This window comes from Pleurodeles waltl, chromosome 1_1 (assembly GCF_031143425.1).
Source record: "Pleurodeles waltl isolate 20211129_DDA chromosome 1_1, aPleWal1.hap1.20221129, whole genome shotgun sequence".
NCBI classification, from domain to species: domain Eukaryota; kingdom Metazoa; phylum Chordata; class Amphibia; order Caudata; family Salamandridae; genus Pleurodeles; species Pleurodeles waltl.
Genome location: NC_090436.1, coordinates 607,216,513 through 607,236,862, shown reverse-complemented (window position 1 = coordinate 607,236,862; position 20,350 = coordinate 607,216,513). Strand labels below are relative to the sequence as shown.

Below are 20,350 nucleotides of genomic sequence, written 5' to 3'. Positions count from 1 at the left end.
CAGAGTTGATAGTCCACACGGAAGTCTTTGGTACAATCAAGGTAGAAAACTAACGCTCTTTTTGGGTCAAGATGTTGGAGTCTCTCCTATTCATGAGAGGGATGTGGGGGTGCATAAAAGGTAGGCAAGGTAATGGACTGTCCGACATGGAAGGGTGTCACCACTTTAGGTAGGAAAGAAGCCCTTGTGTGTAGTACCACTTTGTCAGGATGTATGGCCAGGAAAGGTGGCTTAGATGACAGAGCCTGGAGCTCACTTACTCTGCGGGAAGAGGTAATGGCAACTAAAAAGACTGTCTAGATGGTTAAGAGCCGTAGGGGGCAGTTGTGAAGCAGCTCAAACAGGGCACACATAAAGTATGTTAAAACCAGGTTTAGATCCCACTGGAGCATGGTGAATGGGATAGGAGGAAAGAGATGTGTGAGGCATTTAAGAAACCTCCCAACTAGAGGAGATTTAAATAAGGAAGGTTGATCTGGTAACGTCAAGAAAGCAGAGATAGCGGAAAGATACCCCTTAAGAGTGCCCAGGGTGGAACACTGCTGGGCAAGGGAAAGAATAAAGAGGAGCAGATATACGATAGACAGATTTGTCGATGCACCATGCCACAAATTTCTTCCAATGACAGAGGTACACGGTTTTGGTTGAGGGATGCCTGGCTGCCAAGATAACATTACAGACTTCAGGTGGCAGGTCAAAAGACGTCAACTGTCGCCACTCAATCTCCACGCAAGGAGGCGGAGGGTGGACAGGTTCAGATGGAGGACCTTCCCCTGCTGCTGCGACAGAAGATCCTCCTGAAGAGGCAGTCTGATTGGAGGAGCTATACCCATGCTCAACAGCTCGGGATACCAGACTCTTTGTGCCCACTCCGGAGCCACCAGTATAACTTGGGCCTGGTCTTGCCTGATATTCTTTAGAACTCTGGGAAGAAGTGGTATAGGCGGAAAGGCATACAGGAGGACTGAATTCCACTCGCAACAAAAGGCGTCGCCGAGCACGTGCCTCCTTGAAAACTCCAACGCACAAAACAGCTGACATTGCGCGTTCCCTACAGAGGCGAACAACTCTAACCAAGATTCTCCCCACTGAAGGAAAAGACCTTACGCCACCTCTGGATGGAGATGCCATTCATGATCGACCACGCATCGTCGGCTGAGATCGTCTGCTTTAGCATTCAAGGAGCCCACCAGGTGTTGAACTACCAGGGAAATGCCCTGATGTTCCAGCCAAGTCCAGCGGCGAAGAGCCTCTTGACAAAGGGTCCACGACCCCACTCTGCCTTGTTTGTTGCAGTACCACATGGCGTTGGTGTTGTCGGTGAACACTTGCACTGCTTTCCCCTTGAGAGAGGGAAGGAATGCTTTCAATGCTAGTCGAATCGCTCGGAGCTCCAGATGATTGATATGGAGCCCTGTGTCCGCCGCAGACCAGAGGCCTCTGATCTCCGCCTCTCCCATGTGGCCTCCCCATCCCAGGAGAGACCATCTGTCACGACTGTAAGATCTGGCTGGGGAAACGAGAGGGATCTGCCCTTGACCCAATCCTGATGCGTTAACCACCACTGCAGGTCTCTCGCAGTTCCTTCCGAGATCCGGACCTTGTCGGAGAGATTCCCCTGATGCTGCGCCCACTGGAACTTCAGGTCTCGCATACGCCATCTGGCTTTTTGAACCAGCAGGATGCAGGAGGCCATGAAGCCCAGCAGCCTCAGAGTCATTCTCACCAAAATCCAGGACAAAGGCTGAAACATCGGTATCATTGCCCAAATATCCTGAATTCGCTTTTCGGGAAGTTATGTTGAAACTGCACTGTATCCAGAACAACTCAGATGAAAGGGAGAGCCTGAGAAGGAGTCAGGTGTGACTTAAGCACGTTGATAGTGAACCCCAGCGAATGCAAAAGGTTTGACGTAGTCTGGAGGTGGGGGACAACTGTCAGTGGCGCAGTCGCCTTCAACAGCCAATCGTAGAGGTAGGGGATGACTGGGCCCCCTAACCTGCGCAGATAAGCTGCCACCACAGCCATCACTTTCATGAACACCCGAGGGGCACTGTTAAGGCCAAAAGGAAGCACAGTGAACTGAAAGTGCTCGTGACCTACCACGAATAGTAGGTAACGTCTGTGGGCCGGCAAGGCAGGAATGTGGAAATATGTGTCTTGCAAGCCCAACTCTACCACCCAGTCTCCGGGATCCAGGGCAGATACGACCTGAGCCAATGTCAACATTTTGAACTTCTCCTTTCTGAGGAAGAGATTGAGGGACTGAAGATCTAATTTAGGACGAAGACTCTTGTCCTTTTTCAGGGGAACCAGAAAGTAGTGGGAATAGCAACCACAACGTACTTCTGGCAGCAGAACCCTCTCTATAGTTCCTTGGCCAAAAGGGCTTGGAATTCCTTGCGGAGACGCGCCATATAATCCTCTGATATTCGATTGTATGAAGGTGGCATGGCTGGAGGAGGTGTCTTGAAGGGAAGGGAGTAGCCGTTCGGACAATCTGGAGGACCCACCTGTCAGAGATAATGGATTGTCATTGGGGCAGGTTATGGCGAATCCTGCCGCCAACTGGTTCCTGGTGTACCCACGGACTCGGAAGATTTGGAGGCTGAAGCTGGGGTGGACTGGGTGACCCGATGGCTCCCTGATCCCTGGGGGCATGGGATACCGTGGCCGCGCAGGAGCTGTACAGCATGCGCGGCTTGATGGCCAGGGGGTAAACAACGCAATTGGGTGCCCCTTCTGTAGCCACGAAAGGGGTGAAAGGCAGACTGCTGGGGTCTAGAAGCAGGCTCGAGGCCAAGGGACTGGGCTGTGGCTTGGGAATCCTTAAAGCGCTTCAGCGCCGAGTCCGCCTTGTCTCCAAAGAGACGTGTGATATCAAAGGACATGTCCATCAAGAATTGCTGGACATCCCCTGAAAAGCCAGATATTCTCAGCCGGGTGTGGCATCTCAATGCCACAGTGGATGCAACCAATCTGCCCAGAGAGTCGGTCGTATTCAATCCACAACGAATCATGAACTTCGCTGCATCCCTCCCATCTGTTATGGCTTGGGAAAGGATAGTCCGTGCCTCCTCCGGAACTCTAGGCAGCACTTGAGCAACCGTATCCCAGAGGGTATGGGAATAGCGGGTCAAAAGGAATGCGGTGTTCACGAACTGCAGCGCTGGACTGTTGGAATAAAACAACTTCTTCCCCAAATTGTCCAGTCTTTTTGACTCCCTATCTAGAGGTGCGGCAGGGAATGCACCAGATAAAGAAGAAGAAGCCTGGATGACAAGGCTCTCAGGCGTGGGGTGTTGGGTGAGGATTTTTGGTCTGTCGGCGCAGGCCAATGGAGGCGGGCAATCGTCTATTCACAGGAGTCCCTGTGCTGGGTCTGGACCAGATACCCAAAACAATGTCTGTCAGTGCCTCATTAAAGGGAAGAAGAGGTTCGGAAGAGGAAGACCCCGGCTGAAGCACTTCGGTTAGGATATTAGGCCTAACCTCCACAGAAGGTAGCTTAAGGTCCAAGAACCCAGCTGCCCTTCTCACCACCATGGAATATGAGGCACCCTCTTCCGTAGCCACTATAGGAGAGAGCATACCAGTGTCAAAGGAGGTGTCTAGAACACTGGCCACACCCAAATCCTACACCCAGTCCATTTGGGGATCAAGCTGGTATTCTAAAGGGTCCAGCATCCCCTCCAAACTCTCCCCGTATCCATACCCATAAGCATAAGGGTCTGGATCAACCCTGGGCCCAGGAGAGCCCATAGAGAACAGAATCGGTGTTGAGCTATGTTGTTCTGGCTCCGGGTCGTTGGGTATGAGGATGGGATCGATTGTGGGCCCAACCAACGTCGGGAGCGTTGACGTCTGACAACGCTGGGGAAGGTCGCTGTGGCACGACTGTGTCAGGATGGATCCCTCCGGAGCCGTGGCCGAAGCAGACTACGTTGAACCCGACGGGGCCCCCACCAACTCACCTGTCCCCGAGGGCATCAAAGATGGGTCGGTCTGCCCGAAAATGAGGCGCGTTGCCACATAAAATTCTTTGAGCTGGGTAGGGGTGGCTCCGGTTCCCGGGAAGTAGGGGAAGCGTGGAGCCGACCCAGATGAAGGCTCCGAAGACAGAGGCCTAGAGCGTCTACGCTCTTCCCGCATCGTCCAAGCGAAGGGGTGAAGTTGAAGAATGTTTGTCCTTCTTTGACTTCTTTTTGTGACCCCGAGTGTCCTGATGACTTAGAGGACGAAGAGTGGTGGTGACTCCGCGGCCAGTCTCGAGACTTTCCTCTTGAACAAGACCGTGAGTGCCGCGTAGTCGAGTGTCGGGCCGCCATAAGCTTTAGGGACCGCTCCCTCAAAGCTTTCAGGTTCATGGCCAGACACTCGTAGCATGACTTCGGGTTGTGAGCGCGTTCCAGGCACCGAAGACACACGAGCAGCGGAGCCGTCATCGACATCATTCGGTGACAGGAGTCGCAAAGCTTGAAACCGTTCTTGTGGGACATCCCTTGCACCATCCACGAACTTGTTTAAAGAATTTGACCAAAGTGTCGATGTATTCTAAGAATGACAGAGGTAGCTCTCTCTGGATCCGCACGTAGGCTGGCGTTAAAAGAAAAGAACTGACTTCAGCACGCCGGGGTGGTGCCTATATACGACTGCAACGTCATCAAGGTGAACACGATGCCAACGACAACCGCGGAGTCGACCGATGCCACTTGACGGCGCGCAGAGATACTGCTCAAAGAAAAATCTCCGGATCCAGTCTGACGCCTGGGGAAATTCAAAGGTAAAGAAGATGCAACTAAAAGTCTCTATCAGATATGCTAAAATATAGCTCTTAACTGTGCCCAGAGCAGAGACCTACTGGGCCAAAAGAAAGAACAAATAATAGGACCTGAGGAAGAGGAGCAGCTATGGGATCAATGCTTTTTGATGCACCATGCAACACATTTGTCCCAGCAGCAGGCTTGTACCGATTTGGTAGAGGGGTGCCTGGCTGCCAGAATATCGTCAAACTTTGAGAGGAAGGTTGAAGGCTGTCAACTGTCGCTGCTCCATCTCCATGCTTGAAGATAGAAAGTGTGAAGGATTAGGTGCAGAAACACCCTGTGTTGGTGCAACAGAAGATCCTCCCGAATGGGCAGCTTGAAAGGAAGACTGATGCTCATCCTCAGGATACCACACTCTCTATGTCTAGTCTGGAGCCACAAGAATTACTTGGGCCTAGTCATCCCTGATAATCTTGAGAACTCTGGGCAGGCGTGGTATTGGCAGAAAGGTGTACAGGAGGTCAGAGCTCCACTCAATATGAAAAGCGTCTCTGAGTAAGAGCGCTTTGGAATTCCAGAGTGCAGAACTGCTTTTGTCACTCCTGGAAGAGGCCTTGCACCACCTCTGTAGGAAGTTGGCTCTGTACAAACTATCTCAAAGTGAGAGATAGTGTGCACAGAGTCCAAGGGTTCCCCCTTGGAGGTTGATAGCGGCAAAATTAGGTAATACTAGTGCTCTATTTTGTGGTAGTGTGGTCGAGCAGGTGGCTTATCAGAGGGTAGTGATAAGCATTTGTTGTACACACACAGGCAATAAATGGGGAACACACACTCACAGACTTAACTCCAGGCCAATAGTTTTTATATAGAAAAATATATTTTCTTAATTTATTTTAGAACCACAAGATTCAAGATTTGAGGTAAGTACATCAAATACAAGGTACTTCACACAGGTAAGTATAGAACTTTGATTTAAAACAGTAGTACACACAGTTTTGGTTAAAATGGCAATAAGCTATTTTAAAAGTGGACACAGAGCAAAAATCAACACTTCCTGGGGGAGGTAAGTTCGGTTAGGTTACTCAGGTAAGTAAAGGACTTACACAGTGAGTCTCCTGGGCATAGGCAGCCCACCGTTGGGGGTTCAAGGCAACCTGAAGCCACAGCACCAGCAACACAGGGCCGGTCTGGTGCAGAGGTCAAAGGAGGGCACAAAACACATAGGTGCCTATAAAGAACAGGGGTGCTCCGGTCCTAGTCAGCTTACAGCTAAGTACCTGAGTCCTCAAGGGAGCAGACCAGGGGGGTTTTGTAACGCACTGAGGGGGACACACACAAGCCCACAAAACACACCCTCAGCGGTAGAGTGGCAGCCGGGTGCAGTAGGCAATGTAGGCGTCGGGTTTGCTATTGGAAGCAATGGAGTGACCCGGGGGTAACTTAGGCAATGCAGGCAGGGCACATGGGGCTTCTCGGACCAGCCACTGACTGGGCTAGGATGAGGGCTGCCTGCTGGTCACTCCTGCACTGGTAGGTGGTTCCTCTCGGTCCTGGGGGCTGCGGGTGCAGTGCTTGGTCCAGGGGTCGGGTTCCTTTGTTACCAAGCAGTCGCGGTCATGGGGAGCCTCTGGATCCTCTATGCAGGCGTCGCTGTGGGGGTGCAGGGAGGTCGACTCAGGGTGTCCACATTGTTGGAGTCGCCTGGGAGTCCTCTCTGCGACGTTTGTTGTCCTGGACTCGAGCCAGGGACGTCGGGTGCAGAGTGTGAAGACTCACGCTTCTGGCAGGAAGTGAGAGTCTCTTTAAAAGTTGCTTCTTTGTTGCAAGTTTGTTGCTGTTGCTGAACAGTGCCGCTGTTCTCGGGAGGTTCTTGGTCTTTAAGTGCAGGGCAGTCCTCTAAGTCCTCAAGGGTCGCTGGTCCTGCTGGATGCGTCGCTGTGCAGGTTCTTTGAGTCTGGAGACAGGCTAGTAGGGCTGGGGCCAAGTCAGTTGTCGTCTCCGTCGTCTCTGCAGGGCTTTCAGGTCAGCAGTCCTTCTTTCTTCAGGTTGCAGGAATCTGATTTCCTGGGTTCAGGGTCGCCCCTAAATACTAAATTTAGGGGTGTGTGTAGGTCTGGGGGGCAGTACCCAATGGCTACTGTCCTTGAGGGTAGCTACACCCTCTTTGTGCCTCCTCCCTGAGAGGAGGGGGTCACATCCCTATTCCTATTGGGGGAATCCTCCAAACTCAAGATGGAGGATTTCTAAAGACAGGGGTCACCTCAGCTCAGGGAACCTTAGGGGCTGTCCTGATTGGCAGTTGACAACTCCTTGTTTTTCTCATTATCTCCTCCGGACTTGCCGCCAAAAGTGGGAGCCGTGGCAGGAGGGGCGGGCATTTCCACTAGCTGGGATGCCCTGGGGTGCTGTAACAAAAGTTGTGAGCCTTTGAGGCTCACTGCCACGTGTTACAATTCCTGCAGGGGGAGGTGAGAAGCACCTCCACCCAACACAGGCTCCTAGCCACAGAGGGACAAAGGCACTCGCCCCATGTGGCCAGAAACTTGTCTGGTTGTGGCAGGCTGGCAGAAACTGGTCAGCCTAGCACTAGGAGTCGGACTGGTATTCAGGGGGCATCTCTGAGATGCGATCTGGGTGTATTTTACAATAAATTCCACACTGGCATCAGTGTGCATTTATTGTGCTGAGAAGTTTGATACCAAACTTCCCAGATTTCAGCGTAGCCATTATGGAACTGTGGAGTTCGGAATTGACAGACTGCCAGACCATATTCTCTTTATGACTACCCTGCATTTACAATGTCCAAGGTTTTTTTTAGACACTGTAGGGGCATAGTGCTCATGCAGCTATGCTCTCACCTGTGGTATAGTGCACCCTGCCTTAGGGCTGTAAGGCCTGCTAGAGGGGTGACTTACTATGCCACAGGCAGTGAGAGGTGGGCATGGCACCCTGAGGGGAGTGCCATGTTGACTTAGTCATTTTCTCCCCACCAGCACACACAAGCTGTGAGGCAGTGTGCATGTGCTGAGTGAGGGGTCCCCAGGGTGGCATAATACATGCTGCAGCCATTAGAGACCTTCCCTGGCCACAGGGCCCTTGGTACCAGGGGTACCATTTACAAGGGACTTATCTGTGTGCCAGAGCTGTGCCAATTGTGGGAACAAAGGTACAGTTTAAGGAAAGAACACTGGTGCTGGGGCCTGGTTAGCAGGGTCCCAGCACATTTTCAATCATATCTGGCATCAACAAAAGGCAAAAAGTTAGGGGGTAACCATGCCAAGCAAGGCATTTCCTTACAACCTCCATATGCCAACGCCATTCATGATTCACAGAGCCTCTTGACAAATGGTCCGTGACCCCACCCCATCCTGATTGTTGCAATACCAGATGGAGGTGGTGTTGTGCGTGAACACCTGAACTAGCTTTCCCTTGATCCAAGGTAGAAAGACCTTCGGCGGCAAGCGATATCTCTGAAGCTCCAGCAAGTTTATGTGGAGTCCGGACTCCACCGGAGAAAAGAGTTCTCTGATCTCCACCTCTCCCAGATGACCGCCCCAGCCTAGGAGTGACGCATCTGTCACTACAGTCAGCTCTGGTTGGGGAAGGGAGAGGAGTCTGCCACTGACCCACTCACAGTTCCTTAGCCAGCACTGCAGGCCTTTTGCAGTTTCTCAAAGATCTGGATCATATCGAAGAGATTCCTCTAATGCTGTGCTCATTGAAACTTTAGGTCCCATTACAGAGCCTGCATCTGCCAATGGGCATGTGCTGCCAGCAGGATGCAGGTGGAGGATGGAGGTACAGCAGTCTCAGAGTCAGTCTCACTGAAATCCAGGATAGAGGCTAAAACATCGGAATCCTAGCCTGAATATTCTGGACTCACCCTGTTCAAAAGAATAAGCCAAAACTGCGCTGGGTTCAGAATGCAGTCCGATGACAGGGAGTGTTTGAGAGGGCGTCAGGTGTGACTTTGGAACCCTGATAGTGAACCCCAGTGAGTCCCAGAGGTTTTCTGTAGTATGAAGCTGCGAGACGACCACCTCAGGCGATCTCGCCTTCAGCAGCCAACCGTCCAGGTGGGGGAAGTCTGGAACCTCAGACCTCCTCAGGTGTGCTGCAACCACGGCCATCACCTTGGTGAATATCCGAGGGGCACTGTTAAGGCCGAAGGATAGCATGGCAAACTGAAAGTGCCTGTGGCCCACCATGAACAGCAGGTAACACCTGCAGACGTGCAGGATGGGGTTGTGGAGATACATATCCTGCAAATCCAATGCTACCATCCATTCTCCCGGGTCTAGGGCAGACAGAACTTGAGTGAGCGTGAGCATTTGGAATATCTACTATTTGAGAAGAGATATATAAAAGGCACAGGTCTGGCTTAGGATGATGGTCTCCGTCCTTCTTGGGCACCAGAAAATAGCAGGAATAGCAATCATTACTTTCTTATGAAGCTGGCACCCACACTACAGCTCCATGGCCTAGACAGGCATCACTTCCTGGAGGAGTAAGGGAAAGATGGCCTTCCGTCAACTGGTTTTAAGTGGGTGGCACAGGTGGTGAGGCAGCCACAAAGGGGATAGAGTGGCTCCCTTGTACAATTTGTATTACCCAACAGACTGTTACTGATCTCCAGTGGGGCAAGTTATGGTATATCCTGCCCCTCACTGGATGCCCATGATGGGAGGAGGGCAAACTAAAGGGTATTTTGCGGCTGTGACTGATGGAGAATGATGGACTGGCCCAATCTCTGGCTACTTGTCTCAAGCAGTCTGTGGGAACCACATCCTGGACTATAAAAATGTGTGGAAGTTTTCTGGCTGTCACGCTGGGAGGGTATTGATGCAGTTGGAAACTCCTTCAGTGTCCACGAAAGGGGCGAAAGGCAGAAAGGGGGTGACAAGTGGCCATACAGAGGCCCAAGATCCTGCCTGTAGCCCTGGAGTCCTAAATCACTCTAGCGCGGAGTCTGCCTGCTCTCAAAAAGGATGGAAGCCATCAAAGTGCATGTCCATAAGCAATGCTTGGCTATTGTCCATGCTGTTATGCTGTGCGGAAGCAAAACATGACTGCCAATACAACAGAAAAATTGATCCAGCCCTATGACCAAATCTGGAAAAACGATATAGTCTGGTGAAACTTCTAAAACTGTGTCAAAAGCCAGACCTAAAAAAGCGGGAAATTATTTTGTTTAAGCTATTAGACTGTGGTTAGATACTATGATCTGGTGAAATTACAAAAAAATACAGCTCACTAATGATCTTTGATACACCATTTTTAGAGATGTTGATCCCTGAGACCTATTCCATCTGAAATGTTCATTCAGTCAATATTACATGTTTCACTATGTCTACTCTCTGTATATTATTTGTAATAGGTTGAACAGCACATGTTTAGGGCGCCTAAAGACATATTTTGAAATGAAATACATCAGATACTACATTCAATAGTTTTAAACATGCTATAACTTCACAAATGCGGCTGCTGAATAGCATATACGTGGGGAAATTCTGCATGTAAAACAAAAATTTTAAATGATACCCACAACAGTTAGATATTTGTTCACGTTGAACATCACAGGAGAAAGTTCAAGTTGCGCTAACCACAATGTTTCTGGGACACTAACCCCTCATCTTGAAAACATGCACTCACAACTTTTCTAACATAAGATTGATGCTGTGTCTCCATTAGCAGCAAAATAAAAAATATAAAAACAAAGATCCAATGCAATTAGACTGGTGATAACGGTTTGCACACGCTTCACATTAACCTCAGATATACATATCATATTGTAATGTACCTTTCCCTGAGAAGTGGAGCACTGTAGCCCCATGTCTTTATTTTCAAAACCGCAGTCGAAACCCTTCCTGTGAATTATCAAGGCTGCCTCATCTGAAGGACCAAAGTCGTCCTGTGATAACACAAGAGTCATGGATTAGTGGGGAAATACATTAAAAATCTAGTTTAAATTAGGAATAATTTAGAATTAACAGCCAATGACAAACTGCACGTATGATTAGAGTAACAACTGGAAAAAAAAAACACATTGCAACTCGGAATTGTATAAGGAAAATCAACGCCAACTGATATGTCTGCAACACAAGATAATTACACCAATTTCCCTTGCCATTATACACTAAGGGGATCATTATGGCCCTGGCGGTCTTCTGACAGCCAGGGCAAAGGTGGCGGTTTCACCGCCAACAGGCTGGCACTGAAGACCGCTACATTATGAGTGAGGGGGGTTGGTCTCTGCCAACCTACCACATCTCCAGGGCAGTCGGACCCACTGGACCAGAGATGAGCATCTCTGACCGGCAGTCCACAGAAGACCGCCGGCGGTATTAGGCGCCACCCTTCCACCAGGGTTTCCGCTGCAGTAGCACTGCCACAAAAAACCCTAGCGGAAAGGTTACCGGTGACAGAGAATTTCTTTCCTGTCACCGGTAGATAACTCCATTCCCCCAAGACCTGCAAGCAAAAAAATCCCCCCCCCAATCCCCATCCCCCCTCCAGGCACAGCATCCCCTGCCCCCCATAGGCAGAGCACCTCCACCCCCCTCCCCGCATAAATGCACACGCACACAGACACCCACACACACCATGCATACACTCATTCACCTACACATACATACACATTCACTCACACGCATCCATACTCGCATTCACCTCAGCACTCATACATGCATTCAACCATGCATGCACACCCATCCAAATACACATTCACACACAACACCCTCCACACTCCCGCCCCCGTCTTAACTGGTCCATGGGGGGAGGTTGTCCGGCATGAAACAGGAAGGGGCACTTCCACCTCCAGCAGCGCCCTGCCATCAGGACACCGCCACGCCGTATTATTGCACATAATACTGCGGGCAGTGTCCTCCTGGCAGGGCTGGTGGCGGAACCACCCATGCGCCTCCGCCTGCCAGCACTACTGCTGGATTTCCGCCCAAAGTGTGGCAGAAATCCAGCAGTACTCGTAATATGGTTCAAGGAAGACCATCAAAGTCAAAATGAGGGCCTAAATCTCAATTGCATAATGCCCCACATTTAACAGAAACAGCTTTGAAGATAACGCTGTCATGTTCCTGGTACCCTCATGTAGAATTAAAAATACTTCTAAAGGGTGATCGTATACCCAGGCTATCATTAACATGAACATCCCAGGTCAAGTAGAAGGTACCAACTGAAACCCAAGTGACAGAGCAAGCATTAGTGTGCATGCCACTTCATTTAGCGGGGCAAGTGTTGCTAATGCTACTGGACGATGCAGTAGGTAACAAGCCGAGCATTGAGTACTGTGGAACCAATCTTAGCTGGTTCTGGGACACCAAGGTCAACAATAGCAAGGTGATGGATGGGATGATTTAATTAATCTCAGCTGCTGTCAATCGCTCGGGCCGCATTACAATCTATCGTTATTCACCCACTATGCAACCTCTGTTTGGACCCGGCCATAGGCAAATCTGTTTTAACCCTGCTCCAAGGAAACAGTCCACCCCAAATTGCCAAGCTAGATCCTCCACAAGTAACGTAACGTTTGCCCATATTAGGGCTCATCATTTAGGTATAACTTGGTTCTAGTGTCACAGTGAGCACAGGACCAACCTCTGGGCATACCAGTCACACACAGGACAACAAAAACAAGGGGACTGATGGCATGCTTGAATTAATCTCAGCCACTAGAAATTGCTGGGGCCACATCCCAATCCATCGTTTTTTGCCCAACATGCCACAGTGCTATACCTCGCTGATAAGCCCTAATAAGGGCAAAAACAGTACTAGGTTGCTTGTGTTCCAGTAAACGGAGGGTCTTGCCTGGCAATGCAGGCTACACTGTTTTAACTGGAGCAAGGTCAAGACTGATTTGCATAGGGCTGGCTCCAAACTGAGGTGGAAAAATAAAACAGATTGGGTTGTAGCCCCCAGTGATTACCAGTGGCTGTGATTAATTTAAGCATTCCATCAATGATCTTGTTTTTGGAGCCAGAAAGGTGGGCATATGCCACTGAAGCCTTGTCCACCGACTTTGTTACTGGGTTGGGGAGATAGGTGAGTTGTTGGTGATTAAAGGGAAGTTGTGGAAGGTGGCTCACCCTTTACCAGAAGCCACCAAGGTGTAAGTATCCTCTTGGGCCTTGTACATCTTCCTTTTTTCCTGATGGCTGTCACTGAATCACAGCTCCAGCATCAGCAGAGACACCATGCCTAGGACAACTTTGATATGGCTTGCGTGGTGTGTGGTGAATGGCAACCACCATATAAGGTATGGTAAAACCAAACAGATGATAGAAGCCAGACCTGGGTGGGTGTCGGATTAGTGTTCTCATTCAGAACCTTATTAAGTGGATCGCTCTCTCATGCCAAGAATTGCTGGGAACATGAGGACATTAGGTGTGTGTGCTTCTCTGAAACTGAATATTTAGGGGATCATCTTTAAACTTCAGAACCTACAGCGACAAAATTATTTTTTGGAGGATAAAATAGAGTGTTGCATATTTATGAAAAACCCTTATAAATTGCATCTTACTTTTTTCCCCTTTTTTCAGCTATGTCGACAGACAAAAGTAGCTAAATTTCCAAGTCCCGTACCCTCGAATGGAATAACAATTTCAGTATCAGCAATCTAACTATCAGAAAACTCATACAAAGTGTATGGTATTAGGACCCTGGGCCAGCGTGTGAAAGCTCTTTAAAAAAAGGGGGATATACTGTGTTATATCCGTGACTAGGCAAAGGGATAGTAACTCTGCTGGCTAAAAGGTAGTAAAAATCAAAGTGCGACTCTCATCAGGTTCTAGGTTTATGGAGATGGTGGCCATCTTACTGGTAGAAGTACTTCCCAGTAAGATACTGTGTAGAGAAGGGCAATCTAAAATATAGAGAGAGTTTATGAATGGGGCGCAAAAAGGTAGAATATAAAGAGGCTGCCAAACATCTCAGCTAAAGGAGAACGAATCTAAAAGTAAGGAACCACAAAAATAGTGATTGACACAGACAACTCAAAAAAAGACCCACATTCAATAATAGTTATTATCAGGCCTTAGGTAGATCAATGGGTCATTAGAAATGTAAAGGTTCAGATCCAAGGGCTTCTAACAATTAGGGTGTCAAAGTATTCCAAGGAATCTCATCATTTAAACCCTCACTATAAGTCTTGAGTCTAAACACCCATCGTTGTTCAATTCTAAATAGATATTTGGGATTGTTACTGTTGTATCTCGGCACCTGTAGGACAATCCACCACATGTCATCAGGGCCATGATTGGCTTCTAGAAAGTGCGAGCTCAGTTCCGTTGTAATGCGAGAGCACCTAATGTTGCTCCGATGTTCATTAGTCCTCTGTTTCACCGGTCGAGTTGTCATCCCAATGTACTTTCAATTGCAAGGACAGGAGATCATGTAGATACAATGTCGTGTATTGCAATAAGTGTGTCTGTTCAAGTACCAGGTACCAAAATAATTCAGGTCCACTCTGTCAATTCGTTTTGTGAGAGGGCAGACATTACAGGAACTACAAGGGTGGTGTCCAGTAACCAGAGGCAAGTTCCATAAAGTAGCCTGTCTTGCTGGGTCCTGTTGTTGACGAGGACGTGTATGAACAACCAGATCTCGTATATTGGGAAACCTTTTAAAAGCAAAAAGAGGCCTCGGGATGTGAGTGCCGCCACTTTGTAGAATATTCCAACGTTTACTAATGAGTTTTTTCACAGTGTTGGACAGGGGAGTGTACATGGATACACATGTCAGACGATTTTCTGGTTCCCTAAGCACAGGTGCCAATAATGCATCTCTATGATTATTGCGGGCCCTCTTGTAGGCTGGATTAATGATATTCTTAGGGTAACGTCAATTGGTCAGTTTTTGTTTAAGGTCAAGAGCCTGAGTGTCAAAAGATTGGACTGAGCTGCAATTGCGACGTAGCCTGAGAAACTGGCCAACTGGCAGATTGTCACGCAGGGCCTTAGGATGATGGCTATCGTACAGAAGTAAGCTATTACAGTCGGTACGTTTGTGGTGTCCGTTGCAAGTTTGCCATTATCGATCTTGATCGCCAGATCCAGAAAGGAAACTTGTGTGGATGAAGCATGAGCGGTGAATTTCAAAAAGGGGTCCAGGGTATTGACCCAATGAGTGAAGTGATATACATCCTCGAGGGGGCCCTACCAAATGATGAGGGTATCATCTATATATCTCCCACAGTGTGATATTATCATGAAAAGGATTGGATGTTGGTAAGATAAACGTTCTCTCAAAGTGGTACATATACAAACAGGCCAGACTCGGTGTGAAAGTACTGCCCATAGAAGTACCCCGAATCTGATGGAACAGAGCATCTTCAAATTGAAAAGAAATCTTTTTCATGGCTAATGTCACACATTGTATTACAGAGTGGCGGCACTCACATCCCGAGGCCTCTTTTTGCTTTTAAAAGGTCTCCCAATATACGAGATCTGGTTGTTCATACATGTCCTCGTCAACAACAGGACCCAGCAAGACAGACTACTTTATGGAACTTGCCTCCGGTTACTGGACACCACCCTTGTGGTTCCTGTAACGTCTGCCCTCTCACAAAACAAATTGACAGAGTGGACCTGAATTATTTTGGTACCTGGTACTTGAACAGACACACTAATTGCAATACACGACAGTGTATCTACATGATCTCCTGTACATTGGGATGACGACTCGACCAGTGAAACAGAGGATTAATGGACATCGGAGCAACATTAGGTGCTCTCGCATTACAACGGAACTAAGCTTGCACTCTCTAGAAGCCAATCATGGCCCTGATGACATGTGGTGGATCGCCCTACAGGTGCCGAGATACAACAGTAACGTTCCCAAATATCTATTTAGAATTGAACAACGACGGGTGTTTAGACTCATGACTTATAGTGAGGGTTTAAATTATGAGATTCCTTGGAATACTTTGACACCCTAATTGTTAGAAGCCCTTTGATCTGAACCCTTACATTTCTCATGACCGATTGATCTACCTGAGGCCTGATAATAACTATTATTGAATGTGGGTCCTTTTTTGAGTTGTCTGTGTCAATCACTATTTTTGTGGTTCCTTACTTTTAGATTCGTTCTCCTTTAGGTCATCAAAATACTCAGCCATTCAGAGCCCAGCCAACAGCTGAGATTTTTGGCAGCCTCTTTATATTCTACCTTTTTGTGCCCCATTCATAAACTCTCTCTATATTTTAGATGGCCCTTCTCTACACAGTATCTTATGGGGAAGTACTTCTACCAGTAAGATGCCCGCCATCTCCATAAACCTAGAACCTGATGAGAGTCCCACTTTGATTTTGACTACCTTTTAGCCAGCAGAGTTACTATCACTTTGCCTAGTCACGGATACAACACAGTATATCCCCCTTTTTTTAAAGAGCTTTCACACGCTGGCCCAGAGTCCTAATACCATACGCAGGCCTGGGCACAATACGGATTAGGTTCAATTTTGTCTATCCGAGCAGACATGGCTCGGATTTTCAAGATGGCCGCTGGGTGTAAGACATGTCCTCCTTTTACTTCTATAGCCCTTGAGGGTCGCAACCACTTGTTACTACTTCCGAATCTAGACGCGATCGAGCACGTCTTCATTTATGTATTCAAACAGCCCCGCCACGCTGCACCGGTGTCTACAGGCGCGCGGCTGAATTCAGGTTACCAGTATCACCGAGGAGAGAATAAAGTAAGTCTGCCCTGTATAGAGGGCTTTCGTTTTCATTTTAAGGGGTCCGTTTAGAACGTGCATGCTCCTTACTTTACTGGGGTTTGCCAACATCTAGGCCTAGTTTTATAGCTCTTAATGGGCTTAACTTTTGTTGTAACCAATATAAAAACGAAAGTAAGTCCTCCTTTGTACATAGGGTCGAATGTCTTGACTCTGGATTATTACCATTGTTTGTTACACTGGTGTTTGGCAGTAAGAAAGCCCCTTTGCTAAGGTCTTGGTCTGGATTTATGTATGTTGGATTTTTTGTGACAGTTTGAACTCCATCTACGTGTCACATGACCAGACTTGCTATTGTGCATTTGGCGTTGGCTCCCATTGTTTTCAAACTATGAATATTTCAATGTATATTTCATTTGTACGTTACCACATTGTTTTCATGCCTAGTAATTCTCCTTTGGTTGAGGCGTGTGCGTTCCTAGGAAGCTCATTCTCGACTATGGGATGGTAAGCCTATTTTTAATTTTTTTCTATTTCGTCTGTGGCACACTGGGGATCTGTTTGCTGTGATTGCACCACACTGTGCGTCTCTTTTTACCTTTGCACCAATGTACCTTTATCCTTCCACTTTTATGCAGGGCGACTGATTGACCAACTGACGTTGACGATTTGTCTTCATTCAGTAAGTGACTACCTAGTACTTTTTATTGCACTTTTTGAATAGGAGAAGTAGAAGTTATGGTCCTGATGAAGCGTCATGGGATCATTCGTTGACCATCAAGACGCGAAACATGTTGACCATATTTTGACAGGATTAGGGACACTACCTTTTTCCTCTGTGTAGAGTGCAGTGGGACATCATTCCCGCATTCACTCTCTATGGTTTTTAATCTTGGCCTGAACCTTTCCCTGATTCATTAAAGTGATGTTTAAGGCTCAGAGCTAATTTTAACTCTCCCAATCTCTCCAATATATATATTTATACTTATATCTTTTCATAGTCAGTATTCGTTTCAGACCTAAATTTGGCAAACTATCTACGGTTTAGCACCATCCCGATTTTAGGGGTGGTCCACCAGACATTGCAGCACCGGTCTGACGAGGAGATTGCCCAGTGATGAAGCTTGTCATCCTATTGGGTGCTTGAGGGCTCTCCTGATATCACTGACTGATTTCGACCCTGCATTCCTATCACACTATATATCTTTTTTGGAACAGTGTACCTTCCTATTTTATATTTGTTACTATATAAATATTCATCATTACAAACCAAACCTCTATAGCAAGCATATAGATTAAGGAACACAGAACATGCCCTGAAACCTATTCATCACAATGACAAACAAGTTGCTTACTTTTGGAAACACTATCTGGTAGCGACATACGGCCTGATTACAACTTCGGCAGAGGGGATTACTCGATCCCAAATGTGACATATATACCGCCCTCCGAATTATGAGTCCATTATATCCTATAGAACTCGAAATACGGCGGGTGGAATATCCATCACATTTGTGATGGAGTAATCCCCTGTGCCAAAGTTGTAATCAGGGCCATATTCTGGTTGTAGATTCCTTATGGAGCCAGGAATAACACTGACTATTGATGCGTCAAAAATAGGGCCCTGAAAGGGAGTCCCTGTCACTAGATACCATTTCACTGAATGAGGAAGATGGGTGGGTCAGTAAGGAATCTGCAACTAGAATATGGGCCTACCAGGTAAGGTGCTGTAGGAAGCTGGCATGGTGTGTGGTGGACACCTATGGTGTTGTCACCCTATACTAGGTCCAGGTATTCACTATTAGGGAAGTGTGGGCAGTGTCTAGGAAGCCAGGGATCTCTAGAGGTAGCTGTGGATGAGCAGCCAAGACTTATCTAGGAGACATGGAAAGCGTACGCAATACCACTATAATCACAAAGCACTTATCACACATCAAAGAATCACACAATGTTACAAAAATAAAGTTATTTTGTTATGGCAACACAAATACTAGAATACTTATAGGCAATCCCCCAACTGAAGGTAAGTACACACTAAGGATATACACAATAGTAATCAGCACGGAGCATAAGAACAACAAACATTGGAAAAAGTATTGGAAAATAGCGAGGGCCTTAGGGGAGGGCCAAACCATATTTTAATAACATGGAACGTGAGATAGAGTTCCCCACCCAAGAGTTGCAGGAGGAGAGCTGGAGAAACTAGGAAACCCAGGAGGTATGTACCAGCGACCAGAGGAGCAGAGGTAAGTACCTGGTTTCGCCCGTATATAACAGGAGGGCTCAGCAAAAGGATTGTGGGAAGACCCAGACCAGACTGGAAGAACCCAAAGGTGGATTCTGGCAGAACAAGACCTTCAAAGGAAGGGAATAAAGTCCAAATTGTAATGGAGTGTTCGGTCGTGGCAGGAGCCCCTACCCATCAGCTTTGCAGCGCAGGTGATGTTGAGGAGTCCCTGAAGCGTTGTAGATGGTGTGCCATGTTGATTGTTGGGGTTGCAGTTGGTCAGTGGTGCAGGAGAACCACCAACAAGCCTTGGCAAATGCCGGAGAAGAAAAAGAAGAGTTGCAAAGCTGAAGAGGACCAGAAAGGTCCAGGGGACTCAACCCAGGAAGGGGAGTCCGAGATGACCCTTAGAAGTCAGCAGAGCCAACAGAAGCGGATGCAGCCCTCACAGGCAACCCACGGGCCGCAGGCACAGCATCGCAGTGAGGCCCAGTCAGCACACCGGAAGAGAAGTCCCACATCGCTGGAGCAGCAGAGAGGAGACTGTGTTTGGCAGGAAGAAGTGCTTGAGGCCCGGGCTGCATAGAGCCTGTAGATCCCCTTGGAGCAGGAGCAAACAAGCCTTGGTAGCTGCAAGAGTTGCAGTGCACAGGGGTGCTGTCTTGCAAGTAGAGGCAAGGGCTTACCAATTCCCAAATTAAACAGCTGGTAGAGAGGACCAAGGGACAACTCCAGACCACCACCTGTGATGCAGTATCGGATGCAGCCCTCACAGACAACCCACGGGCAGCAGGCACAGCGTCGCAGTGGGGCCCAGTCAGCACACCGGAAGAGGAGTCCCACATCGCTGGAACAGCAGAGAGGAGACTGTGTTTGGCAGGAAGAAGTGCTAGAGACCCGGGCTACATAGAGCCTGTAGATCCCCTTGGAGCAGGAGCAAACAAGCCTTGGTAGCTGCAAGAGTTGCAGCGCACAGGGGTGCTGTCTTGGAAGTAGAGGCAAGGGCTTACCAATTCCCAAGTTAAACAGCTGGTAGAGAGAACCAAGGGGACAACTCCAGACCACCACCTGTGATGCAGTATCCACACAGTTCTGGAGGAGAGCAAATTCACGTAGCCGGTCGCCGATGCAGTTGTTGCCTACAGATGCAGGGGTGTGATTCCTTCACTCCAAGGGAGATTCCTTCTTACTTCCTGGAGTAGGCTGACATCTCGCCGACCTCAGAGGATGCACAGCTGGGGAAATGCTGCAGTAGCTAGGAGGAGCCAGAGAAACATTGTTGCAAAACAGAATTGTCGCTGAAGTTGCAAATTGTTGGTTCCTGATGAGTCCAGTTGCAATTCCAGTGGCCAGAAGATGAAGTAAGCGATGCAGAGAAGTCCTGGTGGAATCTGGGGAGTCCTTAAATAGCCCTAAAAGGGGGTTTGGTCACCTAGTAAGGTGATCACCTATCAGGAGGACTCTGTGAGGTCACCTGCCTGACCTGGCCACTCAAATGCTCACAGGGGCCTCAGAATATCTTGCTTTCAAGATGGCAGAATCAAGACGCTACCTGGAGGAGATCTGGGCACCACCCCTGGGGTGAGGATGGACAGGGGAGTAGTCACTCCCCTTTCCTTTGTCCAGTTTCGCACCAGAGCACGGACTTGCGCTCCCACCCATACCATGGCA

At 48.3% G+C, this 20,350-nt stretch overlaps 1 protein-coding gene across 1 annotated transcript in view; it reads right to left on the bottom strand.

The window, feature by feature from the left end:
* Positions 1 to 20,350, bottom strand: part of MAN2A1 (mannosidase alpha class 2A member 1) — a 652,784-nt gene that overhangs the window by 35,729 nt on the left and 596,705 nt on the right. The window contains exon 21 of the mRNA XM_069226405.1: positions 10,567 to 10,677. Coding sequence (XP_069082506.1) covers positions 10,567 to 10,677 — 111 coding nt within the window. The remainder of the gene's footprint in view (positions 1 to 10,566; positions 10,678 to 20,350) is intronic.